Source organism: Alligator sinensis, unplaced genomic scaffold, assembly GCF_000455745.1.
Source record: "Alligator sinensis unplaced genomic scaffold, ASM45574v1 scaffold1164_1, whole genome shotgun sequence".
Classification (NCBI taxonomy): Eukaryota; Metazoa; Chordata; order Crocodylia; family Alligatoridae; genus Alligator; species Alligator sinensis.
In genome coordinates, this window is record NW_005842225.1 from 1,238,428 (window position 1) to 1,250,173 (window position 11,746).

The following is an 11,746-nucleotide window of genomic DNA, read 5'->3' on the forward strand; positions in this document are numbered from 1 at the left end:
CTGGGCGGCTGCCGGAGCCGGAGCTCGTCGGGCCACGCGAGCCCCGCTGTCGGGCGGCAGGTGCTGCCCCACGCTGCTCTTTCCCACGCGGGTTTGACCCTATGCAGGCGACCCTGGGCTCTGCCCTCGCCCCCGGGGACCAGCGACACGGGTGAAGCAGTGACCCGGGTGTGAAAGACAGGTCACACCATTGGCTGGCGGTGGCAGAGGGATCCCCGCTCCCCCGCCTGCAGGGCCTGTCACGCAGGGACAGTGTCCACGTGCACGTTTTCACTCCGCGCTGTGCTCAGGTCAGCACCGAGGACCATTTACCAATCAGGAAACTAGGAAATCACTCCGGCAAGTCACACGGCAAGCTTTAAAAAAATAAAGTTTAATGTGTTATGTTACATTTAGGTCACCCCTGAAAACGCTTTTAACAGCGATGTGTTCACACTCGGCGCACGAGCAGGCAGACCTGGCCCACCGGTTAACCACATACCGGTAACTTCCAGATGACACCAAACAAGGAAAACAGGAAAAAACAGAAGACAGCTGGCAGATCGCCCCCCAAAACGACTCAAATTGAAACAGATCCTTTGGGGAGAAGCAAACAGCCAATGCTGAGGATCCAGCGAGGAAACCCTATCTGCTCAGCTCGCTCAGTGCAAATTTGCTCGGGGCAAATCCTCCTCTTAGCTTTAAGAAGCCCCTGTCCTGCCCTCTTCCCGCCCCCCTGCCGTGGCTGGTGAATAGCTGTAGACGCACACGCTGCCATCTTTCTGTCCAGCCAGCAGGTAGGAGTCCCTGGCTGACCACCTCACCAGCGACCAAGGCTCGCCAGACTCCGGAGGAAGCAAGGTAGCGCAGTCCCCGAGGAGCAAGTCCCACACTGCAATGGTGCCAGATGTTAAGACAGCTGCTGCGGAGGCGTCCTTCACTTCGCCCTCCAGGTACCTAGAGCCATGCACAGAACAGTGAGGATTCTGCAGCGCTGTTCACGTGAAGTGTTATTATGTGAGATACCACACTATTATTCCACATTCACTCACTGTGTGTAAAATAAATGCAAAGCTTCCGCGTGGAAAAGCATCTTGTGGGTAACAAAAGCAATGAAGAATTTAAGCCAATTGTAGGAAGTGGCAGTGCCACGCGGATTGTGTTCTTCACTGCATGCGAGCAAGAGGCAGGAGACAGCCCCGTGGTGTCACTCGCCTAGAAATGTAGAAGCTGCTTAGCATCACGATGTCGTCTCAAGCTGCAAAGCACTTCTGCATGTAAGCAAGGCTGCATGATTTGAGTGCAGCTGCCTCAGTCTCCACAGTGAATATAGCAGGTCATCTGTCTACCAACTGCAACCTCCTAAAAAATGTGCTCATCCCTCGAAAGAAGTTCCCAAAATGTTTTTAAAGCCCTTCCAGTGTCAATTTGCCTGTGCTTTAGCAGGGCTTTGCCTGCAGGACTAACTTCTGAATCCAGTGACCTGACCTCTCATCCCACAAACATTTCATGAGCAAAAGCCGTTCCCTGGTCACAAACAGGGCTCGCTCACAAAGAAGTCCCTGACGCAGCAGGACGCAGGGAGCTCAGAGGTTAGCTCACAGACTTGTGCAGGAAGCAGGCAGGAAGCAGGCGACACCCTCCCTGCATTCTGCTGGACGTACAGAGGCTGTCCGTGATTTATGGCAACCTCATTAGTGTCAAACAGTGGCAGGTGGGTCCTTGCAGATTGCCTGCCCTCTCAGCTGGGCCACAGACAGCTTTTATCCTAGAACAATGGCAGCTCTCTACTTCCAGAAAGAAAAAAAGGGAGTAAGTGCAGCTCCTTTACATGACTCCTGAGGTACTTGCCTGCCAGTGTGTCCAGGGGGGAGAGAGAGAAACATGACACCAGTGCTCCTGCCCGTCTTGGGATTGAACGCGATCACCCGGAACGCAGGGTTTCCGCAGGACTCGCTCTCTTTGGCATGAGGGTGACTTAAAACAACAAACAGGAGGCCCTGGTTTACAAAGGAAAAATACCACATTAGAGCGAATGATAGAAGAAAAATCGTTACGCCTTCTCCTGTAACCAGGCACCTGTAGCAACTATGTGCTGTGACCACTTGCCCCTCTAGATATTTTTGAAGGGTCTCACACCACAGTACAGATGCAAACGAACAAGAATATCATGCTTCTATGCTCCACTCTGCAATTGTCTTGTGAAAGTACCGGAGATGAGGCTTAGGTTAGCAGAGGATGTGGCCTGGGGTTGCTTCTGGTACAATAGTGCCGATTAGTTTGGGTGATCATAAGTTTCTCTCTCAAGGCATGAATGGGAGTCTAACTCAGCATATAGACAGCAGGATATTTTTTTTTTACATACGTACGGAGTCAGAATAGGCCCGATGGCACACTGAAGCTGGATAGGAATAACCAACATGCATTTTTTTCAGGAGCTGACCAGTTTTCAAGTTCCTGCAGGCCAAAGAAACAGAATTGGACTGTTTTACGTTCTGCAAATTGTCTGTATTCTTTAGACGGCTGCAGTACCGGTGTGTGAAATGCTGTCCAAATAGAGAGGGGAAGGCATGGTCCTTGCTCCAGAGAGCAACTGTCCTAAATAAATAGTGGACAAAGGCTGAGGATGGAAGCTGTGCTGTCATCATCTTACTGCTCATTTGCTGTGTTTTCATCTGGATTTATAGAAACAAAGCAGAAATTCTGCCCCAGGCTCCAGGCCTCACTGACAATTAACATTTCAATAGATCAGAAGCAAACTGTGCTCTATGCCCTGTGTGACTAGATCCCATAGCTAAGGACTAGGTGCCCCTTGCCGCCCCCCACAATAGATCACCTTGCTAGCAACATTCCCGCTCCAAAGTCCCGGTGACAGAAGCAAGCACTTACCAAACAACAACACTGTTCACTGTTGTAGTGCCGATCAAGGCATCTCTAATACCTTCTACCTCAGCAAAAGCCAGAACCGTCTCTTTTGGGGCCATCAAAGTCTTCCTCTTGTTATTTCTGGACAACACGTGTGGATAAACAGAAGATATTGGGGAAAACAGGCTGTCACATTACTTACTATGCAAGAGAACATGGAAAGGGTTCACATGCTGCAACACCCCAGAAAGAACAGCAAACTCCCTGCATGCAGCCTCTGAAGTCATCACCGCCGCTGAGACCGTCAAACTGCCAGCCTTCTTACCTTCCTGGCTCCAAGAAGGAGATTATCTCCACTTGCTGCTCTTGAAAGGTCCTGCTGCTGCTGACCAGCCTCCTGTCTTTTAGCCCAAGAACAGCTTTTATGTTTCCAGTTTTCACTACTGATTGCTTTAGGGAGCCGTCTTCAGAAGAACAAAGCAAGACCCTAAACCAAATCAAAACAGAAGGCTGCATTGTGAAGGAGAAAGGAAACCACCCAAACATGGCTTTCGGCATCACCCAGAAATGATTACGCTTTTATCAGAGGAAACAAGGAGTAAGAGAATCCTTGTAGGGTAATTAAGTTTCTGCTTCTGCTAAGCATTTCCCATTGCTAGAGTGCTTTTTAAAATAGTACTTGGAACTGACAGATTAGCAAGAGATAACTTCAGCCTCTGTGCAAGAGAATTAATTAGCAGAGCGTTCTTTGATGTCAAACTGGAGAAACTGGGAGGTTAGAAGTGTTCGGTATAAAATAAAAGCCACACGCCCAGGATGACTCACCTTAGTTCTCCAATCTCCAAGTCCCCCAAGGCTGCACATACCAGATTATGGACATCTGGCAGAGGAACAATTTGTATGACTGGCTTCTATGAAGGCAAAGACAGGTAATTAGTTTCAACCACAGTATAATTTTTAGTTAGATTTTCTATATCATCTAAAGACAATTGAACTAATTTTTCCAACCCCTTAAAGAACAGTTAAATTAAGCAGAAAATCTACCACCATCAATTCTTCCCCTAAAAGACCTCAAACAAAACAGGCAAGTTGAAGGAAGAGCAGGCTCCTAATGTAAGCAGCCAGGCTGCCGGGCAATTAGCACTCAACATTTCACATGGAATTGACTTACCTGCCCCCCCAGAATCAGGCTATTTCTTTAACTGGTGCAAATCTTTTTCCTTAGTTGGCTTTGATGGAGCTACACCAGTTTATGCCACCTAAGGAATCTCTCCCTGAGTCTGCAGTTATTTGCTTCTTGGGAAGTAGTCCAACATGATCAGACAATTGCCCCAAACCACAGAAATAAAGTCTCTGTCTTGTACCTCTGTGAGGTGCCAGGTGCACATATTTCTCCACTGGTCAGAAGACAGAGGTTTCCATAACGAAACGGAGGTCTCGCAAGCAGTCACAATGCACAGTTCTGGGCAGCCAGTCTCTTCCCACCATACTGTGCTCACGTCCACGGCACAAGAGCCAGAGGGATCCTATCCAAAACAAAAGTGCTGAAGTTATTCCAGTAGCCACAGCTACTGATCCTGCAGATCCACCCTGCCACCCCAGTAAGGGCTGTCCTGCAATGAGGGGTTGGAGCTGGTGCTCCAGAGCGTTACCTCTATGCCCTGGCTTCAACGGCTATTAAGGCAACAAGGAAAATGAATACAGTGGGCTTCATCCTGGGAATAGAGGGTATCTACCCATCCACATCACATCCCCTGCCACTGTACATGAGGTGGGACCACGAGCTGGAACACACTTGACACCAGCTCGGAGGTGGCTGGCAGAGCTGCGTGATAAAGCTGGCCTGGCCCCTGTGTGTGTCAGGTGCTGCTATTCCCCTTGCTTCTGTGAGCAGGAGAGGGCAGTCACAGATAACCCTGAGGGCTCGGGCTCTGGGAAGGAGTTTGATGTTCTACAAGGCAATGGCAATTCTTTCCTTCCCTGTAAAGTAACTTTCAGGTCCGATTCTATTGTTTTTGGCTGGCTGTGCAAACCCAGGGTTTGTTTCTTGGATAAAATCCTGCAGCTTGATCCAGAACTGGCCCCACCCCTGCAAGTTTGTTTGGAGTTCAGTGCCCTTTCCCACAGCCATTGCTCCCTGCCCACAAACTGTTCTCTACCTTCTGCAAGACAAAAGATGAGGAAGACTACAAGGAGACACTGCTGTGGAGGGAGAGCAGACGGATCAGCTGTACCAACCACCTCAACTGCTGTCTTCCTCGGTTGTAGCACACAAATGCATCCAACCCAGGCTTGCCTCCAAGCAGGTGCAAATGTCCATGTGCATAATTCACAGCGCCCTAGTCCTTACCTCTGACCCATGTCAGAGGAGGACAATGAAGGACTGCAGGCAGTCACTGTCCACGACACAGGGGAAGGCAGTATTAAACTAGGAGGCCATTTTGGCTGACAGGGTAACAAGGACCAGGCTCGTTGTTATTGCAGTCACGTGTGTTTAGATGTGCATCTATCCGATGTTTTTTTATTAGAAGGGGATGTGTTGGATTCTGGCCAAAGCTGTTAGCTGCTTTTTTTATGAGACGCAAAGAAGGAACAGACTGATTAGGGGCAGAGTTCAATTTTTTCCAACAGGCCTGTTTTGTTTCACAACGTCTGCATTCATTTTATTATACTTTTATTTAGACTTCAGATGCATGCGACTTAGGACCTCTGTAAATACATAACTTTTTATTAAGACGCAGCTACCTGTAGAAGCAATTGAGTAAAATACCCCCACCTTTAACTTTGAGACCAGCCGCAAGCTTCCTTCTCTCAGGCTGCTGCTCCATGACATAGCCATGTGATCCGGCATCATTTTGTTCTGTACAAACAGATAACAAGGAACTCCTATAAAAACAACAACTTGAAATAATGCTCAGCACATGGAGAAGTAGGAATCTGTTCTGCATCTGTCTGCTGGACAGCAGCTTTAAGAGCATTCCTTGGCATGTTGTGGAAAACAAGAGAGCCCCTAGAGAACATCTGTGCTGCTTCTCCAACTGACTCGTCTCAAAACAAACCTCCAAATCTTTTATGATCCCCCCAACCCCGTCTCCTGGCATGCCTGTCGCTGCAGCACCCATGCAGAATAGACGCATTCTACAGATCACCATTCAAGACACAGGGACTTCATTTTTCTCTGCTCAGCCTTTGCCTATACCCATCTTGCATCTCAATTCTTTTGATTGCTATTGCCATCCTTACCAGTTCCCAGCTGGGACCTTTGCCTAAGGTAGATCAGCTGTAAAAAAAATCTTCTGTGCACTCACATATTTCATATTTACCTTCCATACCTGACCCAGCATTCCCTGCCCCACCTCTTAGCAGGAAGGCAGTGCTTTCACCTGTTCAGCAGCAGCGCTGCAGCATTCCTTGTGCACGCTCCCTGACTGCTGATGCTCCTCAAGAGGGACATCTTCATCAGGGTCTCCTTTGTTTTCCAGAAAGCTCTCTGCCTTGCCACACTGTACTTCATCTCTTCCAGCAGATCCTGTTCCACAACCACCAGAGTGCAGAATTCTGGAGTCACTGCACTCGGTGCCCTCCCCAGCATGACCCCCTGGCTCTTCGGCAGTGTCAGTTTTCATTTGCAAAGATGGTGCAGAAAATGAGTGGGGTAAAGCCCCACTGTGTCCCAGCGAGAGGAGAGCAGGGGTTGCACCCAGGGAAGGGAACGCAGGCATGGGACCCTGCGACTCGAGCTGACTGGGTGCACCAGCTGAAACAGCACTCAGGGGGATAAGCAGCACCTTGCTTAAAGAAAGCTCCTGCTGGGGCAGCTGGCCTTCAAAGTGAGGCAGCTTTGGCGACACAGTTTTTGGAGGAGAAATCAAAGTGTGTTCGAGACTTTGGCCTTCTGTATTCATTCGCTGAGGCTGTGTCCCCCCGGAAGCCTCACCGCCTCCAGATGGTACAGGAACAAAGGGCTCCAAGTCTCTTGCAGAGGACTGTAGTTTTGCATCTTTGAGGAGTCCAAACTCCTCATCCGGTAAGTGGAAGTCTCTGATTTCCAGCACCGAGGGCAGCCACTTGGGACTGAGCATCTTGTTCTGAAAGTGAAAAGGGGGCTCCAGGACACCAGGCTCCACAAGATGGGCAGAAGGAGCCGGACCCTCTAAATCCTGCTGCCGACTGTTCCTTCTCTTACCTGGGAACAGGATAAGAGACAGCAGGAAGAGAGCATCACCTCCTGCAAAACCTCCACCCTATCCTCTCACTTATTACAGTAAAATAATGCCCCAATTCATGTTAGAGCAGCAGTGAAGATCGTTGGAAGCAGCATGTTTTTGGGCACGTAACACACTTCCCAGGCAGTTCAAGTCACTCTAGTGCTTTCGGGCTGCAGCTTGATACCACAGAGGCTGTGAAACTTGACTGCATGCCCAGCTGACTTGTTTGGTTAAAAATGCCTCCCCTCCCAACAACTGCTGTTTCCAGAGCACTTTTGGAAACTTGTACGCTGTAATTCCTTAGAGCGGGGGAATGTGCTAATCTTTATCTGTGCCAAGCACTCTTGTCAGCACATAAGCATTGCTGATGACTAGATACTCCAGCAATTGGTGTCCAAAAAAACAGGACAGACATCTGTGCACCTCCCTCACCTGCGTGCATGCATCATGTGGACTCATGCAGACCTCACCACAGATTTTTACAACACAGGCCTGCGCGTTTTCCTCAGAGCCTGATCTGCTTCACAACAGTGGACAGCTGAGGCCATGCACAGCAGGAGCAGATCAAGGACATAAAAGGTCCTGGAAAGGAGCTTTTGAGAACTGTTAGGAGGAACATCTCACCTTCCTTTCTGTGGATATAAATATGGAAAACAAGGCAGCACGCGTCTCTGGAAGTATCTGCCACACACACACACACACACACACACACACACACGTGTTGGAATCGCATCACCCATGCCATTAACAAGACAAAGGGACAGCAAAAGCCCCAAAGGTTAAATTCAAGACTCAAAAAAATAAGGCTGGGCAGGAACGAGGCCCAAGGGGTCAGAAGCAGGAGCACTGGGCCCATACGATCACTACTCTCTCTGCCTAGCACTGGGGTTGTGGCTGCAAGGAGTTTTTGATGTCTCTAAGCTGCGATTCAGTCACGTACCTTTTGGTGCTTGTCCCGCCTTCCGCTTCAGAGAGGAGCCTGGGGGCTGGTGCTGAGGTAGAGATTCTTTACCTGCTGGAAGCTTCTGGGCACTGCAGTCTTTCTGCACACGCCGATTCCTAGCCCGTTCGGCAACTTGTCCAGCAGCCTGATGCATGTTGACTTTGGCTTCTAGGTCCCCTATTGGGCAGGTGAAAGTTTCATCCCCTGGGTTTAGGAAATGACTTCCTTGGCAGGGCCTCTGAACATGTTCTGTGCAAACCTTACGGCTTGCGTCAAACGCTCCGCTTCCACCAGGAGGAAGATCAGCTGCAGTCGGCCACGTAATGCAAGTCATTTCTGCCTCTTCTGTCCCGCCAACTGCAGAGACGGGCACTCTCGCCTTGCCTGTCTGCAGCTTCTCAGCACCCCCCTCGCAATTCTCCTTCTCACTTTGAGAATCATTTGACAAGCGAGAATGGACTTCCTTTCGTGTCATGGTGCGCAAGCTCTCGGGAGGTTCTAGTGACACGTTCCCTGCAGGTTTGCAGGCAGAGCCATCTCTGCCCCTTCCTCTCCTTTGGAGCCTTCCCTTACCTTGTTTGGGGGCAGTGATGCTGTTCTGAGAAGTAGGCCCAGAGGAGGTACCGCTCTCATCTGAGAGAGGGAGAGATTTCTGGGAGGAACTCTCTGAACTTACAGTATCAACTTCTCTGCCTACAGCTGGAACCAGAGCACCCCCCGACTGCACATCACTTCCCGCTGTCTCTTGAGGGGGAAACGGCTGATCTGAACTTGTTTTGTTCTGTTTACATTTGCTTCGCACGCCTTTCCTGCCCCTGCCCTTGCCCAGCTGGCTGAGAATTACAGCTTCCAGGTCTACCTTCCTCTGGCAGTTAGACATACGCCGAGTTGTCCTAACGTAGTACTCCACAGGGAAGAGGAGTCCTTCCACCACTGTACAGGAACTCAGTGCACTTTCTGCTTCAGGAATCGCTGCTTTTTCAAGGAGAGTTGACTCTGCCTCAGGATGAGCCTCTTGATTCTCCAAGGCTTTCTGAACAGCATTACCCTGAAAAGAGTCCACAGTGAGAAAGCTCTTAGTGTCAACCTGGCTGCTTCCTTTAGGGCTTCTGCTCTCAATCACAGGGCTCTTTCTGCTGTCTAGCAAGGGTTTATTTTCTGAAGTTAAATGCAAAATTCTACAGGCTTCTCCCTGATCCACATCTGCACTCTCATTTTCAATTTGGCTTTCTATATGTACACGTTCTTTTCCTGCATCGTCAGTGTTTTCAAATGAAACAAACATATCATTCTCTGAACACTGGGTTGTTGGTTCACAGAGGTCCTCTGCATGTAAAGACATCATCTGCTGAGTGTTGTCGTCATCCATCGATGCACACAGAAGTTGCCTGGATGCTTCGAGACAGCCATTTTTGGGGGGCATGTTGTGCAAGTCTCCTTTTAACAGTGGATCTTGAGGAGTTCCTTCCTGCCTCACAGCAGTTGGCTTGGGGGAATTTAGAGGGCTCTTCTCTGTGTCTGAGATGTTTCTTCTCTTAAATACTGGTGACACTGTCCTAGCTGTTTGATTTTCCAATAACTCACTAGCCATAATTTCTAGCCCATCACAAACTGATGTTTTCTCTTCTGACACCAAAGACGTCTCCCTCTGTTCCGTTTCAGTTCTATGCAGTTGGCTTTCATCTCTCTCAGAACTAGGTCTGCTAGGGCCAGAAAGGACATCTTGTTGGCTACCGTTTGTACCTTCTTCCCATGGACTTTCCTGAAAGCTAATTTTATTATTGAAGCATTCAGGTTCCAGTTTAAACGAGACAGACAGTTTCTTCTTGGTGTGCAGGTCACAACAACTATTAGTCTGTAGCCAACACGTTTCAGATTTATCGGGAGGCATCTTATTCAGAGATCCTGTTGAAAGAAATGCAATTTGTGAATAGCATTCTGGGAGCAGAATCTCCCTGTGACTTAAGGCAACAAACAAAAACCAAATGAAATTTTAGCAAAAGTGGAAAACTAAGGACTCCTGGAGAAATTATTCCCTAAGCATTTTATTTTAGGCAAAGAAAGCAGGCACACAAAAACATTATGCTCCGTTTCCTAACGGCACACCAAAAATATACATATTTAATAAGAAAATGATGCCCTAGAAGGTAGATAGTACAAGCAGTCCTCGACTTACGACGTTTCGAGTTACCACCTTTCGCACTTGCAACGTTCATAAATTGACACCCTGTTTCGACTTTCTGACGTCAGTTTCGACTTGACAGCGCTTGATCCGATGCGACACCACGCCAGCAACAAGTTTGCTGCGTCGCCCATCTCCCTAGAGAACATCTGTCCAAACTTCCTTGGACACGTTCTTTAAGAAAGCAGACAGGACTCCAGAAAACCCTGCAGCCGAGACTCCTGAGAAGACTCCAGCCAAGAACCCTTCAAAAAGTCCAGCAGAGTCACCTCAAAGAAGTCCTTCCAAATCAAAAGGATTGCTATTTACAATATAAATACATTAATGTAGCTGTATTACCCATTTATAATTGATTGAGTACAAAATTTGGGGGTATTTTTGGTGCAAATAGGGCATTGGGCCTTGGCTCAGGAACCAATCCTGCATTTATAACATTGTTTCCCATGGGAAAATTGGTTCCAAGTTATGACGTTTCGATTTAAGACGTGGTTTTCAGGAACCAGCTGTGTCGTAAGTCTGAGGACTGCCTGTACGGTATATGAATCATCTCTGGAGTCCTCACTTCCCTCTGAAAGGGATGGACATTCATAGCTTCATCCTGGTCACTGTCACACCTGCAAATATCGGCATAACTGGCCGCCTATGCTGGAGAAAGCCCCAACAAAGGAACACCAGGGTGCTACAATCCTGACCGAGGCAGATCCGGGGCGGGACGGGATTGCACGAGGCCAGGATAACGTTGGACACTATTCAGCAGCACCACGTGTTGGGTGTGCCGTGGGCAGACGGGGCGGCACGTAAACAGCAAGGGACAGCTCAATCAGAAGCGAAGTTGGCAGAGCTGGGAGGGTCCTCACGGCTGCGCACGGCACGGGACAGCGAAGGGGCACGGACAGGTGGGCCTGCACCGCGGACCAGCGGGAAGAGCTACAGCAGCAGGATGTCTCTACAAGACCAAGCTGTTAAAACACGCCTCGAGTTGCCTTTGAACCCCGTACCTGTGAAGCCCTTCTCCGTCTCCTCTCGTCCGAGCAGCCCGTTTTGTTCCGCGACCGCGTCCTGCACGAGCGCGTGAACCGTCTCCGCCCTCTGCGCGCGCTGCGGGGACACGACCGAGCGCACGGCTTTATTTCCCGCGCCGTCGTTTCCGGTGAAGGAGAAATGCTCCCGCGCGGCCGGAAACGCGTCCTCCCCCAGTCTCAGCCGCGCGCGCTCGCCCGGCACCGAACCCAGCGCTCGGGAGCCCGTCGAGCGTCGTCGTTCAGAACGAGACAACGGGATGGGGAGCGACCTACCTGCAGCCTGGTCAGCGTTTTGCTGTACTCTCGTTTCAGCAGGGCGAGCTTCTTCTTCAGCTAGAAAACAAAGACAAGAGACCGCGCGCGTCAGCGGGGCGCCGACCGTCCTGGACCACGTACCACGAACCGCGGAGAATTCGTAAAAAGCAGGAAACGTGGGCTCTGCTCCTACGGGCCAACGCGTCGCTCTCAGCAGTTTGCCCCGACGGGGACAGAACGGTTTACAAGCAGCGTCTCGCCGATCACGCCACGCACGTCTCTGCCCAAACCA

At 49.8% G+C, this 11,746-nt stretch overlaps 1 protein-coding gene across 1 annotated transcript; it reads right to left on the reverse strand.

The window, feature by feature from the left end:
* Positions 1-353: 353 nt before the first annotated feature.
* Positions 354-11,465, reverse strand: PALB2 (partner and localizer of BRCA2). Its single transcript, XM_025208275.1, has 11 exons — positions 11,176-11,465; positions 7,993-9,900; positions 6,228-7,030; positions 5,621-5,704; positions 4,209-4,370; positions 3,670-3,755; positions 3,170-3,331; positions 2,869-2,985; positions 2,349-2,436; positions 1,831-1,979; positions 354-936 (listed from the first exon to the last, which is right to left on the reverse strand). The coding sequence occupies exons 2-11, from the start codon at positions 9,884-9,886 to the stop codon at positions 681-683; spliced, it is 3,801 nt and encodes a 1,266-aa protein (XP_025064060.1). The 5' UTR covers positions 9,887-9,900; positions 11,176-11,465; the 3' UTR covers positions 354-680.
* Between the last annotated feature and the right edge of the window lie 281 nt (positions 11,466-11,746).